Source organism: Salvelinus namaycush, chromosome 20, assembly GCF_016432855.1.
Source record: "Salvelinus namaycush isolate Seneca chromosome 20, SaNama_1.0, whole genome shotgun sequence".
Classification (NCBI taxonomy): domain Eukaryota; kingdom Metazoa; phylum Chordata; class Actinopteri; order Salmoniformes; family Salmonidae; genus Salvelinus; species Salvelinus namaycush.
The window spans coordinates 14885096-14902026 of NC_052326.1; the positions used below are offsets into that span (position 1 = coordinate 14885096).

At 41.1% G+C, this 16931-nt stretch overlaps 1 protein-coding gene across 5 annotated transcripts; it reads right to left on the minus strand.

The window, feature by feature from the left end:
- Positions 1 to 757: 757 nt before the first annotated feature.
- On the minus strand, positions 758 to 15342 carry LOC120065689 (CXXC-type zinc finger protein 1-like). 5 transcript variants are annotated; one of them, XM_039016761.1, is made up of 14 exons: positions 15255 to 15342; positions 7339 to 7451; positions 7145 to 7245; positions 6909 to 7051; positions 3816 to 3971; positions 3548 to 3694; positions 3293 to 3397; positions 2894 to 3069; positions 2600 to 2807; positions 2345 to 2455; positions 1947 to 1996; positions 1754 to 1850; positions 1480 to 1632; positions 758 to 1164 (listed from the first exon to the last, which is right to left on the minus strand). In XM_039016761.1, exons 1-14 carry the CDS (start codon positions 15255 to 15257, stop codon positions 1018 to 1020), a joined length of 1710 nt encoding a protein of 569 aa, XP_038872689.1. In that variant the 5' UTR covers positions 15258 to 15342; the 3' UTR covers positions 758 to 1017. The 5 variants fall into 5 exon arrangements, with proteins under 5 accessions (XP_038872689.1, XP_038872692.1, XP_038872691.1 ...); XM_039016764.1 differs by lacking the exon at positions 15255 to 15342 and adding an exon at positions 15058 to 15227; XM_039016763.1 differs by lacking the exon at positions 15255 to 15342 and adding an exon at positions 14848 to 14949.
- Between the last annotated feature and the right edge of the window lie 1589 nt (positions 15343 to 16931).

Here is a 16931-nt window from a genome sequence, read left to right on the forward strand (position 1 = left end):
AGCCACGCAGTTGACTACTTTGAAATGATGGAACCCCTCAATGGCAATGTCCATGCTAAAACAGGTTATGTCCATGATGACTCAGTCCTATATCTCCATGACAACAGACAACTCCAAAATTAAGTTGTTTTTTTCCAAAGTTGCCGAAATGCCACGTGCATCCACTCATAACAACCTAGCCATTACAAAACATATATTCAACCAAATAAGCCTCACGTAGAAATTGAGCAATTCAATGTATTTTTGACCAAATTCGACACTCATTGACCTCCATACAAAAATTCCTCACTTCGCCAGATTTTGGGTGGAGTAAAACCTCTCGCTTCGCTTAACCGAACTTCAGTGGGGCGACGTCAGAGTTGGGATGTCCCAATTATACCGTTTAGACGTATCCTTTCTCGCTCGCGTGAAATGCCTGCTTTTAGTAGCTAGCGCGTTTGTCTTTTTTTGTTGGTATACTGTGTTGTAAAGTATGACTGTATATTTTATATTTCTTAATAAAAAAGTATCTAGCTAACGACTACTAAACTAACTTGTCGTGTGAATGTGTGGAATATTCCATCTCATGACAACTTAACAGTTGACTGTGGTATAGTGCAACTAAAGGTTTGAAACCACTGGTGTACCTGTTTCTTAGTGGGTGCGTTAATAGAATGATATTACACATGGTGAGACAAACGTCAAACAAAGATACAAAGCAAAATACTCAAAACAAATATAAATGCAACAGAAAATTATCAACTTCTTGTGTTGTACACATATCCTTTATTTTTTTGACTAGAGAGATACCAGCAGTGACAGTGCAGCAATAGTACTGGACACAAGGAAAAATATATTCATTTACCATTCAAATATTTCAGTTCATCAATTTAAGCACAAAGGTCTTAAAATCCTAAATAAAAATAGCCAAAGTCTCTACAAAAAGAGGGAAAGGATTATATTCTAAGATATACTATAAATCTGACAAATGTACAAAAATGCCACTCAGAAATAACATGAAGATGCAGATGTGGCTGTCTATCTGTCCTTGTTGCAACGGAGATCCGTTGTCAGGGGGTCGTGCTGAATGGTTTGGTGCAGAATGAGAGCAAGTAGACCTGCCCTGTTGGTCATAGCAGACCTCATGTTGCGCTCCTGCTCAAAGAGTTCGTCTAGTTTGTACCACTGTTCACAAATACATTTTGGGAGAAAAGCAAGGTGTAATGATTAATATACTAAAATCATTTTTGAAAACTGTCTTTGAAATCAAATGTTGTTTAAAATTCACTTTCACGATCGTATCAACTACCACTACCAATTATATGTTTGTTATAACCAGGGTCTTAGTCAATTCCAATTCAAGTTAGCTAGAAATCAAAAGACGAACTGGAATTCTGGGATCTTTCTGATTCTAATCTACAGGAATTCTAATGGAATTGACCCCAACCTGGATGAAGTGGCCTAAAATAAGAGATTGATGTGGTGCATTCCACTACTAACCACTCGGACACGCTCCAGGTCCACCTCGGCTCTTCTGAGCTTCTCCCAGTTGTAGTGCTTATTACATTTGCGCTTAGAAACCCTGCAGTATTCTCCCGTCACCTCAAACACATTACGGACCAGAGGACAGCCGCACACCTCATCCCCTGGGACCTACCCACAAAACATGAGAAGGGCAAGAGAAGCCAAGGTACAAATCATAAGTCAAACAGCAGGACAATTAGTGTGCTTTATGACAAAGTTCTTTGGATTTGACTTGCCAATCATCACCGACCTTTGGGTCCCTGGAATGCTCTGGGCACAAGACCTGAAGCCTCTTGCAGTAGGTCTTGCTCTGGGGATTGTACACATCGCAGAACAGTCTTGTTGCTCTGAGAAAACAAAAAGCACATAGAATACCTTGGTGAAACAATATGGAAACAAAGTCCACTTCTAGCAAACCCATTCAAAGTGCTTGACTCTCTTACCCTTCAATCTTAGTTGGGTACATGGAACCAAAAGAAGTCTGGCTCTCATACTGTCAACGCAAAAGAGAGCGAAATACAGAATGTTATCAGTTTATACAGTAAAGAGTACACATTTCCTTGGTCCTTTTGGTAGGAGTGCATATTTGCAACTTATATATTCGTATTGTTAGTACTCTATATTAAGTGTTCATTCTGTACGTTTCATCTTCTCCCCATATAGGATGTTGCAGCAACTGCAAGCAGACACTTATCAGGCAAGTGCACTGCAGTCTGGATGTATACCACAAACTGTCAGAACCAAGATGAGAGAAACTAAACAGGAAGTCTCTGTCTGAAGCCTGTCGCATGTTTCCCAGTCAAAAACGTTAGCGCATATATTATGATGATCACAGACTCACCTTAGCATAACATCTCTCCATGTGTCGCAATGCCACTTTTGGGTTGATAGGATGACTGCAGGACACACAGAAAATCAACAGATCTGTTTCTTCATTATCCCCTTCATTCGCCTGAAACAGGAACCAAAAGATTAACAAAAGAAAGATTTTAACCCAAACGGGAAAAACATATCTCTAGTTGAGGAGCTTCGACCTCACTGGATAAATACTGCAGTGGGCAACAACAACAAAAATTCTTATACTGAAGGGGCTCACCTCCTCATCCTGCTGTACCACCTGCTGCTTGGCCTTGGCAATGATGCCCTCCAGCTCGTGGAAGCGTTTCTCCATGTCGGTGAGGCGTATGCGGGCGTTCTGCTGATCCCTCCGGATCCGCTCCAGTTGCTTCTTGCCCTGCTCCTCAGCGACGCAGGGGCTCTGCTGCCACTGCTGGATACGCTGAGGGAGAATCTCAAAGATCCGGCTGCACAAACAGAAACAGAAAGTATTTTACAGTTGACACATTTTCTTACTGTTGCATTGTGTCAGTGTTGTAGTTTGTGTTCTTACTTGGCAGCCAGCTTTATGCCACATTCCTCTGAGCAGTATTTGGAGTTGGCTCGTGCTGCCTCCACACAGCTGGGCCCGAGGCACTGCCGCTGCCCTCCATCTCTGGCATCGCCCTTATTGTTGTGCCTAAGTTTGTCCTTGTGCTTCTGCTTCTGTTTGTGCCGCCGTGACTCTTTCTGATGTAAATTCACAAAAACAAATCCCATTGCACACATATTATATTGTCATGTAAAATCATTCCACTTTTATGTATTTTGTCATAACAGTAATATTCCCATGATGCCATAAAAACAAAAGCTGAAATATTCAAATATTTGGTAGATGTGGACGGCAACTGCATGGATACAAGTAACAGTAATCTTTGTGTGTTTGCTAGATCTAAAAATAAAATTAGCTTACTTTGTCAAATTTATTTGCCCGTCTCTTCACATGCTTGACCTTAACAGCTTTCTTTCGCAGGACAGGGCTGAAGGGAGGGCCGTCATCCTCATTACTGAGCCATGGCTGGGTTAAACAAAAACAATAGATGAACCCACATTCAAAATACTTGAAAGTGCTGCCCAAGCTAAAGATGATCTGTGTGTATTTTGAATGCATTTCAATTTGTTGTTGTTAGATAAATGAGAAACTAGGCTGAAAATTATATTGTAATACCATGTTTTCGTCGTATCCTGCCGCCTTGTACTTTTCGTAGAGTTCTGCCTCACTATCGTAGTCATCTGAATATCGTCTTCGCCGATGGTAGGAATTGTCCCTCCTTTCACGCAAATTAAACTCTTCATCCTTCACACGCAACATTTTCTGCAGAGAATAAGAGACATTATGTCACATTGTTTGCAAGACTACAACTGTTTTTTGACCAGGTGAAAATAAGTTAGGAGGAAAAATAAGATTGATGGCATAGTCTCATTAGGAAACTGACCCTGGCTCGGACATCACACTGCCTAAATCGACACTTCTGTCTTATTTTGTTGGGACCACCAAATTTCTTCATATCCTTGCAGAAGTCGCATGTGGCACAGTCCTCAGTCCTCAAGCAGGGCTCGCACTCCCCACACATACGAGCGGAGCGCTTAACCTGAGAAACAGAAAAGAGACAAAGATACAGTGCCTTCAGAAAATATTCATAGCCCTTGACTTTTTCCACATTTTGTTGTGTTAGACTGATTTTAAAATTGATTAAGATTTGTGTCACTGGCATACACATAATACCACATAATGTCAAAGTGGAACTTTGTTTTTCTAAATTTTAACAAAATAATAAAAACTGAAAAGCTGAAATGTCTTGAGTCAATAAGTATTCAATCCCTTTGTTAAGGCAACTTCTTATGGCTGAGATCCCGTTAACGGGATCGACTTGACAACAGCCAGTGAAAGTGCAGGGCGCCAAATTCAAACAACATAAATCTCATAATTAAAATTCCTCAAACATACAACTATTTTAAACCATTTTAAAGATAAACTTGTTGTAAATCCAGCCAGTGTCCGATTTCAAAAAGGCTTTACGACGAAAGCACACCAAACGATTATGTTAGGTCAGCACCTAGTCACAGAAAAACACAGCCATTTTTCAGCCAAAGAGAGCAGTCACAAAAAGCAGAAAAAGAGATAAAATGAATCACTAACCTTTGATGATCTTCATCAGATGACACTCACAGGACTTCATGTTACACAATACATGTATGTTTTGTTTGATAAAGTTCATATTTATATCCAAAAATCTTAGTTAACATTGGCGCGTTATGTTCAGTAATGTTTTGCCTCCAAAACATCCGGTGATTTTGCAGAGAGCCACATCAATTTACAGAAATACTCATAATAAACATTGATAAAAGATACAAGTATTATACATGGAACTTTAGATAAACTTCTCCTTAATGCAACCGCTGTGTCAGATTTTTTAAAAACTTTACGGAAAAAGCACACCATGCTATAATCTGAGTACAGCGCTCAGAACCCAAACAAGCCATACAAATATCCTCCATGTTGTGGAGTCAACAGAAGTCAGAAATAGTATTATAAATATTCACTTACCTTTGATGATCTTCATCAGAATGCACTCCCAGGAATCCCAGTTCGACAATAAATGTTTGTTTTGTTCGATAACGTCCATAGTTTATGTCCAAATACCTCCTTTTTGTTCGCGCGTTTAGTTCCAAAATCCAAATTGATGATGCGGAAAGTACGGACGAAAAGTAAAAAAAGTTATATTACAGTCCGTAGAAACATGTCAAACGATGTATAGAATCAATCTTTAGGATGTTTTTAACATAAATCTTCAATAATGTTTCAACCAGAGAATTCCTTTGTCTTCAGAAATGCAATGGAACGCAGGTCGCTCTCACGGGAGCGCGCGTGGTCAGCTCATGCCAGATACCTGACTCAAAGAGCTCTCCTTCCCTCATTCTTCACAGTAGAAGCATCACACAAGGTTCTAAAGACTGTTGACATCTAGTGGAAGCCGTAGGAAGTGCAATATGACCCCAAAGACACTGTATATTGGATAGGCAAACCTACAAACCTCAGATTTCCCACTTCCTGGTTGGATTTTTTCTCAGGTTTTTGCCTGCCATATGAGTTCTGTTATACTCACAGACATCATTCAAACAGTTTTAGAAACTTCAGAGTGTTTTCTATCCAAATTTACTAATATGCATATCTTAGCTTCTGGGACTGAGTAGCAGGCAGTTTACTCTGGGCACCTTATTCATCCAAGCTACTCAATACTGCCCCCAGCCATAAGAAGTTATTAAGGCAATCCTAAATAAGTTCAGGAATAAATATTTGCTTAAAAAGTCACATAAGTTGCATGGACTCACTCTGTGTGCAATAATAGAGTTCAACAATAATAGTGTTATCCCTTTGAGGATGATGAAGTTATTCACTAAACTTTGGACGGTGTATCAATACACCCAGTCACTACAAAGATACAGGCCTCCTTCATAACTTTGTTGCCGGAAAGGAAGGAAACTGCTCAGAGATTTCACCATGAGGCCAATGGTGACTTTAAAACAGTTACAGAGTTTAATGGCTGTGATAGGAGAAACCCGAGGATGGATCAACAACATTGTAGTTACTCCACAATACTAACCTAAATGACAGAGTGAAAAGGAAGCCTGTACAGAATAAAAATATTCCAAAACATGCATCCTGTTTGCAACAAGGCACTAAAGTAATACTGCAAAAAATGTGGCAAAGCTTTTTGTCCTGAATACAAAGTGTTATGTTTGGGGCAAATCCAATCCAATACATTACTGAGAACCACTCTCCATATTTTGAAGAATAGTGGTGGCTGCATCATGTTATGGGTAAGCTTGTTATCATTAAGGACTGGGGAGTTTTTCAGGATAGAAAATAAATGGAATGGAGCTAAGCACAATCAAATTCCTAGAGGAAAACCTGGTTGTCTGCTTTCCACCAGACACTAGGAGAGGAATTCACCTTTCAGCAGGGCAATTACCCAAAACACAATGCCAAATCTACACTGGAGTTGCTTACAAAGAAGACAGTGAATGTTCCTGAGTAGCTGAGTTACAGTTACAGACTTAAATCTACTTGAAAATCTATGGCAATACCTGAAAATGTTGGTCTAGCAATGATCAACAACCAACTTGACAGAGCTTGAACATTTTTTTAAAAGAATAATGGGGAAATGTTGCACAATCCAGCTGTGGAAAGCTATTAGAGACTTACCCAAAAAGACTCACAGCTATAATCACTGCCAAAGGAGTGTGAAAACTTATGTAAATCAGATATCTGTATTTAATTTTCAATAAATGTGCGCAAATGTCTAAAAACGTGTTTTCACTTTGTCATTATGGGATATTGTGTGTAGATGGGTGAGAGAAACATTTTATTTGATCCATTTTGAATTCGGGCTGTAACACAACAAAATGTGGAATAAGTCAAGGGGTATGAATACTTTCTGAAAGCACTGTATGTTTGCCAACAGAGTAGCTCCAAAGATACATTGAAAGAAAGTGGGGACATAACGTTTAGATGTAAAATAACTAACATTTGATCCACGGCGCTTTTCAGATGTATAATCTGGAGTGCTGTTCTGTCTTTCAAAATGTCTCTCTGGCTCTCTCTGGCTCTCTGCCTCCTTTTCACGGCTCTTCTTTGGACGGTATTTTATCTCCAATGATGGGTTGTCGTCTTATCAAAAGCAACAGACATTGTGTGAGGTTAGAAAGCACATGTGAGTACCCAATGTGAATGATAGTGAATGGTAAACCATTAAAACCTCACCTTGGCATCGCAGGCAGTACCACTGCCTGATAGCTTTGGCCATCTTCTCTGTGAGATTGATGCAGTTACCATGAAACCACTCATTGCAATTGTCACAACCACTACAAGAAAAACAGATGTGAGCCCTATGAAACCAAGGTTAATGCTTCAAAGTCATTTAATGTTTACTTGTATGATCATCTGATTAAACTCACATCATGAAGCAATTGATGTCAGGTTTTCGACAAATGCAGTACACCGGTGCCTTCTCCCCCTCCATACTGCTCACAAGCCCCGGTGCAGGCTCGAAGTCTGACACTTCACTGTCCTGGAAGAGATAAACATCAGAAGATCATAATCATCTTGCCAATCAGATCAAACCTCCAGTGGCATAGCTAAACTAGCCCATTCAATAGACGGTAATAATTAAAGAAATGAGAGCAAGGAACTCAGAGATAGCCTATGGCCAATTCAGCAGTAGGGCCTATACCTTACATCAACTACTTGAAATACATGGACTTAAAGTCAAAAAAATTAAAACAGTAGAAAATATCCGGGTGAAAATGTGTGTTCCTTCAATTACATTAATCTCTCTACTACGCCTGTCTGCCTCTCTTTCAATCTGTCTTGATTTGAGCTATTGCTAGTGAAGTGCAACGCATCAAATTATCACTGGGTCGGGCCTGTTGCTAGCTAGCTGAATGGCAACATCGTATTAACTAGCCTATTCAGGGCCCTCAGAGTTTGATGTGCCAGTGAGCTCGGGACAGCCACTGGATATGTGGGATCATCAGATCATGATATTTTTCTCTTTCACACCGAGGCTTGTTGATTTATCGAGGCCGGCAGTGTTGGAAAGATTTTTCAAATACTGAGGAACTATCATTCTCAATGGATGTTAAAAAACAGACTTTATTTACTTGTGTGAGGTGAAGAGAAAATGACTGAGAAGCTCAATTTATTAGTGGTGTATGTGGGATTTTAAGACAGACATTGACAATGTCACTTTCCTACATATGCATGCATTCTGAAGAGACACACCATGTCTTTGCCACACACCCCTCCATCGTCTTGATGCAATATTTTAAATGACACTCAAGACACATCTTCACACACATACTGAACAAAAATATAAATGCAACATGTAAAGTGTTGGTCCCATTTTTCATTAGCTGAAATAAAATATCCCAGAAATTTTCCTGACGCACAAAAAGCTTACTTCTCTCAAATTCTGTGCACAAATTTGTTTACAAACCTTAGTGAGAGTTTCTCATTTGCCAAGATAATCCATCCACCTGACAGATGTGGCATATCAAGTGTGCTGGGGACAATAAAAGGTTGCTCTAAAATGTGCAGTTTTGTCAAACAACACAATGCCACAGATGCCAAAAGTTTTGAGGGAGCATGCAATTGGCATGCTGACTGCAGGAATGTCCACCAGAACTGTTGCCAGAACATTTAATGTTCATTGCTCTCCATAATCTGCCTCAAACGTCGTTTTAGAGAATTCGTCAGTACGTCCAACCAGCTTCACAACCGCAGACCACGTGTAACCACGCCAGCCCAGGACCTCCACATCCGGGTTCTTAACCTGCAGGATCATCCGCAGACCACGTGTAACCACGCCAGCCCAGGACCTCCACATCCGGGTTCTTAACCTGCAGGATCATCTGAGACCAGCCACCCAGACTGCTGATTTAACGGAGGAGTGTTTCAGTGTGTTAAAAAGCCCCTTTGTGGGGAAAAACTGAATTCTGATTGGCTAGGCCTGGCTCCCCCATGGGTGGGCCAATGCCCACCTATGGCTATGCCCCTGTCCAGTCATGTGGAATCCATAGATTAGAGCCTAATTTATTTATTTCAAATGACTGATTTCCTTATATGAACTGTAACTCTGTAAAATCGTTGAAATTGTTGCATGTTGCATTTATATTTTTGTCCAGTATATTTTAGACGCTTTTCACTGACAGCCGCAACTCAATCAGCTAGACCTATTGCCACGGGCACTACCCAAATTGCGGCCTTCCCAAATAGGCATAGGCCTACACATTTGTGATTTGAAACAACCCACAGCTATTTATTTTTTTAAGAAGCTAATGATCCTGGAGCATGCAATTGGCATGCTGACTGCAGGATTGTCCACCAGAGCTGTTGCCAGGGAATTTAATGTTCATTTCTCTACCATAAGCCGCCGCCTGTCATTTTAGAGAATTTGGCAGTAATTCCAACTTGCCTTACAACCACAGACCACGTGTATGGTGTCGTGTGGGCCTGCTGTTTTCTTATGTCAACGTTTGAACAAAGTGCCCCATGGTGGTGGTGGGGTTATGGTATGGGCAGGTATAAGGTACGTACAACAAACACAATTGCATTTTATTGATGGTATTATGAATGCACTGAGATACCGTGATGAGACCCTCAGGCTCATTGTTGTACCATTAATCTGCCGCCATCACCTCCTGTTCCAGCATGATAATGCACGGCCCAATGTCGCAAGGATCTGTACACACTTCCTGGAAGCTGAAAATGTCCCAGTTCTTCCATGGCCTGCATACTCACCAGACATGTCACCCATTGAGCATGTTTGGGATGCTCTGGATTGACATGTATGACAGCATATTCCACTTAGCACAGCCATTGAAGAGTGGGACAACATTCCACAGGCCACAATCAACAGCCAGATAAACTCTATGTGAAGGAGATGTTGCGTTACATGAGACAAATGATGGGCACACCAGATACTTACTGGTTTTATGATCCACGCCCTTTAAAAAAAAAAGCTATCTGTAATCCCAGTCATGTGAAATCCATAGATTAGGGCCTAATGAATGTATTTCAATTTACTGATTTCCTTATGTGAACTAACTCAGTAAAATCTTTGAAATTGTTGCATGTTGCATTTATATTTTTGTTTAGTATACAGTGCCTTCGGAAAGTGTTCAGACCCCTTGACTTTTTCCAAAGTTTGTTACGTTATAGCCTCATTCTAAAATGGATTAAATAAATCATAAATCCTCAGCAATCTACACACCCAAACCCATAATGGCAAAGCGAAAACCGGTTTAGAAATTTTAGCACATTTTATTTTTTAAAAAATGAAGTGATACCTTATTTACATAAGTAGTCAGACCCTTTGTTATGAGACTCGAATTTGAGCTCAGGTGCATCCTGTTTCCGTTTATAATCTTTAATTTTTCTACAACTTGATTGGAGTCCACCTTTGGTAAATTTAATTGATTGGACATGATTTGGAAAGGCACACAACTGTCTATAAAAAGGTAAAACATTTGACAGTGCACATCACAGCAAAAAACAAGCCATGAGGTCGAAGGAAATGTCGGTAGAGCTCCGAGACAGGATTGTGTCGATGCACAGATCTGGGGAAAGGTACCAAAACATTTCTGCAGCATTGAAGGTCCCCAAGAACACAGTGGCCGCCATCATTCTTAAATGGAAGAAGTTTGACCGACCTCTAGAGTTCCTCTGTGGAGATGGAAGAACCTTGCAGAAGCACAACATTCTCTGCAGCACTCCACCAGTCGGGCCTTTATGGTAGTGGCCAGACGGAAGCCACTCCTCAGTAAAAGGCACATGACAGCCCGTTTGGAGTTTGCCCAAAGGTACCTACAGATTCTCAGACCATGAGAAACAAGATTCTCTGGTCTGGTGAAACCAAGATTGAACTCTTTGGCCTGAATGCCAAGTGTCATGTCTGGAAGAAACCTGGCACCATCCCTATGGTGAAGCATGGTGGTGGTGGCAGCATCATGCTGTGGGGATGTTTTTTAGCGGCAGAGACCGGGAGACTAGTCAGGATCGAGGCAAAGATGAACAGAGCAAAGTACAGAAATCCTTGATTTAAAACCTGTTCCAGAGTGCTCAGGACCTCAGACTGGGGGCAAAGGTTCACCTTTCAACAGGACCATGACCCTAAGCACACAACCAAGACAACGCAGGAATGGCTTCGGGACAAGTCTCTGAATGTCCTTGAGTGGCCCAGCCAGAGCCCGGACTTGAACCCAATCGAAACATCTCTGGAGAGACCTTAAAATAGCTGTGCAGCAACGCTCCCCATCCAACCGAACAGAGCTTGAGAGAATCTGCAGAGAAGAATGGGATAAACTCTCCAAATACAGGTGTGCCAAGCTTGTAGCATCATACCCAAGAAGACTTGAGGCTGTCGTCGCAGCCAAAGGTTCTAAAAACAAAGTACTTACTGAGTAAAGGGTTTGAATACTTCTGTAAATGTGATATCAGTTTTCTTTTTTAATTATAAATGAGCAGTATTGTGTGTAGAATGATGAGGGGGAAAAAACTATTTAAGCAATTTTAGAATAAGGCTGTAACGTAACAAAATGTAGAAAAAGTCAAGGGGTCTGAATACTTTCCAAAGTCACTGTATATCACCAGAAAAAAGCTTGCAAACGAGCGAAGCGCACCCCCACCCCACCAGAAATTGTATTACATATCACACTCTTTTCATCCAGACAGCATCAGATACATGGTGTACACATGCAGAGATTATTTAACTGAAATTAATACGTCTTTCTGTCGGTGTGCATCTCGGTCAAACAACTTATACATTTTATTTCTATGGGCAAGGAGATACGATAGGGCAGGCCCCTAAAGGCTGCCCATAATGTCGACCCTGGGCATTCATAAAAGGGAGTGTATTATTGCGCCGGAGGGGATGGCTGCCGTTTTACAGGCTCCTAACCAATTGTGCTATTCTGTGTGTTTTTGCATTGTTTGTAACTTTTTACAAAAAAGTGTACTTCGGGACATCATAACAGGGATTATTCACATCAGGCTGGACAAAGATTCTTTCTTCAAAGAATCGGAGGTGAAAGATTTATGGCTCCTCCCGGCTCAAATCCCCGTCATTCGCATGAAGAGGACCCTTTGCCTTTGACAGCTTTGCACATTCTTGGCATTCTCTCAACCAGCTTTATGTAATGCATTTCAATTAACAGGTGTGCCTTGTTAAAAGTTAATTTCCTTCTTAATGCGTTTGAGCCAATCAGTTGTGTTATGACAAGGTAGGGGTGGTATACAGAAGATAGCCCTATTTGGTAAAAGACCAAGTCCATATTATGGCAAGAACAGGTCAAATAAGCAAAGAGAAACGACTGTCCATTACTTTAAGACATGAAGGTCAGTCAATCCGGAAAATTTCAAGAACTTTAAGTTTCTGCAAGTGCGGTCGCAAAAAACCATTAAGTGCTATGATGAAACTGTCTCTCATGAGGACCACCACAGGAAAGGAAGACCCAGAATAACTGCACCTCAGATTGCAGCCCAAATGTTTCACAGAGACACATCTCAACATCAACTGTTCAGAGGAGACTGCGTGAATCAGGCCTTTGTGGTCGAATTGCTGCAAAGAAACTACTACTAAAGGGAACCATTAAGAAGAGACTTGCTTGGGGCAAGAAACATGAGCAATGGACATTAGACCGGTGGAATTCTGTGCTTTGGTCTGATGAGTCCAAATTGGAGGTTTATGGTTCCAACCGCCGTGTCTTTGTGAGACGCAGAGTAGGTGAACGGATGATCTCCGCATGTGTAGTTCCCACCGTGAAGCATGGAGGAGGTTGTTTGATTGTGTAGGGGTGCTTTTGCTGGTGACACTGTCTGTGATTTATTTAGAATTCAAGGCACACTTAACCAGCATGGCTACCACAGGATTCTGCAGCGATACACCATCCCATCTGGTTTGGGCTTAGTGGCACTATCATTTATTTTTCCACCTACAACTGGAAACAGACACCCGTGCCTTCCAAATTGAGAATTAAGAAAGTTTCGGCAAGTAAACGTTGGTTGAAAATAAATGTACAATGCTTTCAATAGCCCATCGGTTCGACCTCCAGAACAAGCTAGTTTAGCTATAGCTCTCGTACTCAAGGGGGGTATACCCAGCTGATCGTATGGACCACAGCTGGCTCCATGTGAACTACAATTCGGACGTACTATTTAATCCCAACGCTCTGTCTAAACGCAAATACACCTCACTTGCAACACAGCTTTGTAAACCTTTGGAACTTAACTTTTTCATAAAAACGAGAAATCTTCTTTCAGATACAAAATATACACTTACTGTGCGCAGTTTAGCAAAGTTGCACCCGGCTGTTTCACACACCGCCTCGGCTACTACGCATCCTCTCACCTTGCGCTCGCATTTCCATTGGACTATTCCATTCCACATTTACGGTGTTTCTCAAAATACAGCCGGGTGCAACTTTCCTAAACTGCTTACAGTAAGTGTATCTTTTGCTGGTGGACAAAAACCGCTGTTTGAAGCTGGTGGTCCAAAACCGACAGTAACTTTTTAGCTTTGGTCCATCAGCTTCAAACAGCTTTAAAAATATATATTTGTTATATATTTCACAGCGATTTAGATGGTACAATGATTCCCTACACCACGTGTCAAACTTATTCCATAGAGGGCCGAGTGTTGTGAGTTTTCACTCCTCCCTTGTACTTGATTGATCAATTAAGGTCTAATTAGTAAAGAACTCCCCTCACATAGTTGTCTAGGTCTTAATTGAAAGAAAATCAAAGACCCGCAGACACAAGGCCCTCCATGGAATGAGTTTGACCCCCTGCCCTACACTATTCAGTGCTTGTTTTCTCGCAAACTGAAATTGAGTGAACAGTGTAGGATTCTTAACAGGATCAGTGTCGTCCCCCCGCGGGACAGTTGAGCTGACATATGCTAATCACATTAGCCTGAGGTTGTAAGTAACAAGACAATTTCCCAGGACATAGACATATCTGATGTGGGCAGAAAGCTTAAATTCTTGTTAATCTAACTGCACTGTCCAATTTACAGTAGCTATTACAGTGAAATAATACCATGCTATTGTTTGAATTGAGTGCACAGTTATGAACTTGAACATGTATTAATAAACCAATTAGGCACATTTGGGCAGTCTTGATACAACATTTTAAACAGAAGTGCAATGGTTCATTGAATCAGTCTAAAACTTTGCACATACACTGCTGCCACCTAGTGGCCAGAATCTAAATTGCACCTAAACTGGAATATTACATTTTGGCCTTTCTCTACATTTTGGCCTTTCTCTACATTTTGGCCTTTCTCAAAGATGATGGTACAAAAACAAGAAAAAAAACTCATGTTTTTCTTTGTTTTATCTTTTCCAGATCTAATGTGTTATATGCTCCTACATTAATTAAACATTTCCACAAACTTCAGTGTTAACTTTCAAATGGTATCAAGAATATGCATATCCTTGCTACAGGCAGTTAGATTTGGGTATGTCATTTTTGGCGAAAATTTAAAAAAAAAGGGTCCGATCCTTAAGTTAACCGCCAATTGATCACAGTGTATTCATGTGTCCATAACTAGGCTGGTGCTCTCGCCATAGTTGAATTCCAACTTTTAGCAAGATACTGGGGCAAAGTTTTCAGCCATTAAATTCACCCACATTTGGCTCCATGTACACTACAATTACGACACTTTTACTTATTTATTTTTAATTGGTCCGTGGGCCATTTGCTCATCCCTGGATTAGACCAAGCCTCTGGGCTCTTAACAAAACACCCCGGGTCAGAATATACTATCGTTGGGTAGGGCAAAGCTATCTATACCGCTGGAGTTTCGATCTGATCGGCTAATCTTTTTTTCTTTTTTTTAACAACTACCTTAATTGCACACACAACATAAACATTTTAAATTGTGTCATGTCTACTATTTTACTTACTCTCTACATCGAGTCGTACTAGTCTGCGCAATGAGACATTTGTTTACAAACGAATTCTGCCGCGTTCCAGATGGCAAGTTCGCTAGTAATATGGCTCTTGATAATACCACAGACGAAAAATGAAGCGAGACAACACACTCGCTGTTTTTTTCTGGTTCATTGCATTGGTGCCTAGGGGAGACACACCCAGTTAAGTAGACCGGAACTTACCTTTTTCAATGGTAAACGGCCAGGGTGAACTATATTCCTTTATCCACCAGCTTTGCTTAATACCCAAAATTACTGGCTAGCTAACTACCTACCTTAGCCAGGCACTAGCACGAATCTACCTCAATGCTAGGCAACTAACCGTGAAATTCACATAAAATAAAACGCCTCTCTTTATTAATTTAGCTAACCAACATTACCATTTGCGATGTCTTTGCAATCCTCGATCAAATTTCAACGATAGTAAACAACTGATCAGGGTCAAAATCTGGTTCGACGACGCCGGAAATCATCGGCTGAACTCGGATAGATTCGGTATATAGCTGGCCAACCATTGGTTGGGTCTTCTTCTTCTATGATGTCATGGCGGTGGCGGTCCGCAAACAAACGTTTAATGTGCATGCCCCGCATACTGTGCTGGAGTTTGCAATCAATCATGGCGTGCCTAATTCTGTACTACTAAGAAAAGAAAATGTAAAAACCAGATAAATCCCTACTAATTTATACCCCCCAAACAAAAAACCTCCCAAGCCCCCCAACCATTAGACCTGATATCATGTTGAAACAATCCCCCCTAAGGATTATTCAGCATGTCAACAACCATTTTGGCAGTAGCATATGTTACCCTGAATAACTATTTTGCCTTATCCACAATAACCTCCAATTTCTGCTCTCCGCAACCTGAGGCGTGTTGATAAAATGAAATGAAAGCTATGAAGTTAACTTTATTTCACTATCAAAGTGTCCTTTGACACAGCACATTCATGAGCACAAGATTTCTGAACAGGTCTCGAAACCATGCCAGGACCAGCAGAAGCACCAGCTACCACATTAGGTCCACTTAGTACAGGAGCAGCCATGGAAGCTCCATCAGCCTGCACTGTAGTTCCACCAATCTGTCTTACAGCCTTTGCATATGATACATCATGACTGATTCTATATCGCTGAGCCTCTCTAGATTCTCTCTGCACCTGACATCAACCAAATTCTGCACTATGCCCCCCCCCCCCCCCCCCCCCCTCCACACTTGGCACAAGTCTTTCCTTTACACTGAACATGTCACATTCTTTGGCATTTAAAACACTGCAATGGGGACGGGACAAATTCTCTGATATTGAAACTAAGGAATCCAATTTGTACTTTTTCCCAGGCAAAACCTTATCAAACCTCAGCAGCACTGATAAGCTTTCCCTTTTTTGACCCTCTTTCCTACTGATCAACCTTTTGGCCTCAATCACTCTGCTTCCCTTCATATTTTCTTTAAAATCAACTGTGGACATTGATATTGGGACCCCAGTGATGACTCCCCTCAATCTAGCATAAGCACCAGGGACATGGCTTTTAATCTTCTTCCCATGAAGCTTTTCTATTTGCAGAATATTCCCTTGCTGAGCCTGACTACCACAAAATATTAACAATCTACCATGTCCAATGAACCGGGCTAGTTTGACTTCACCTCTCTTTCTCTATGGCATTGGTTAGTCGGATAGGGTGTAAATGAGGCCCTGTGGTCTCAAACACCATCACCACTCTCCACTCCGGCACATTATTACTCTTGCTTCCTACCTTGGTCCTCTTTATGCTTTCTTTACTAGACACTCCACTGCTTTCTGTATCATGATCTCTTTTCTACGTATGTCTTTCCACTACCGACCATTCCGGTCCTCAACCCTCATCCTCCCACTCCATACCATCAGAACTGACACCCATATTGTTCACAATCCAGCACAGCTCTTTCTTCTCCAACCTTTTCTCCATTTCCTCCATTTTGTCCACACTACTCGCCTCCATTTTCAACCAACTTCATCAAACCAACAATCACGCTTCCTTTTTTCCTCCAGCCATTAGTTGGTTCTTCTTCTTCTTTGAGGTCTATT

Excerpts from the sequence above, each read along its gene's own strand:
- LOC120065689 (XM_039016761.1), bottom strand. Across the intron at positions 1,997-2,344 it reads TGGAGAGATGTTATGCTAAG|TATGAGAGCCAGACTTCTTT; the intron begins GTGAGTCTGTGA and ends TTGCGTTGACAG. Across the intron at positions 1,165-1,479 it reads ACCTGGAGCGTGTCCGAGTG|TGGTACAAACTAGACGAACT; the intron begins GTTAGTAGTGGA and ends ATTTGTGAACAG.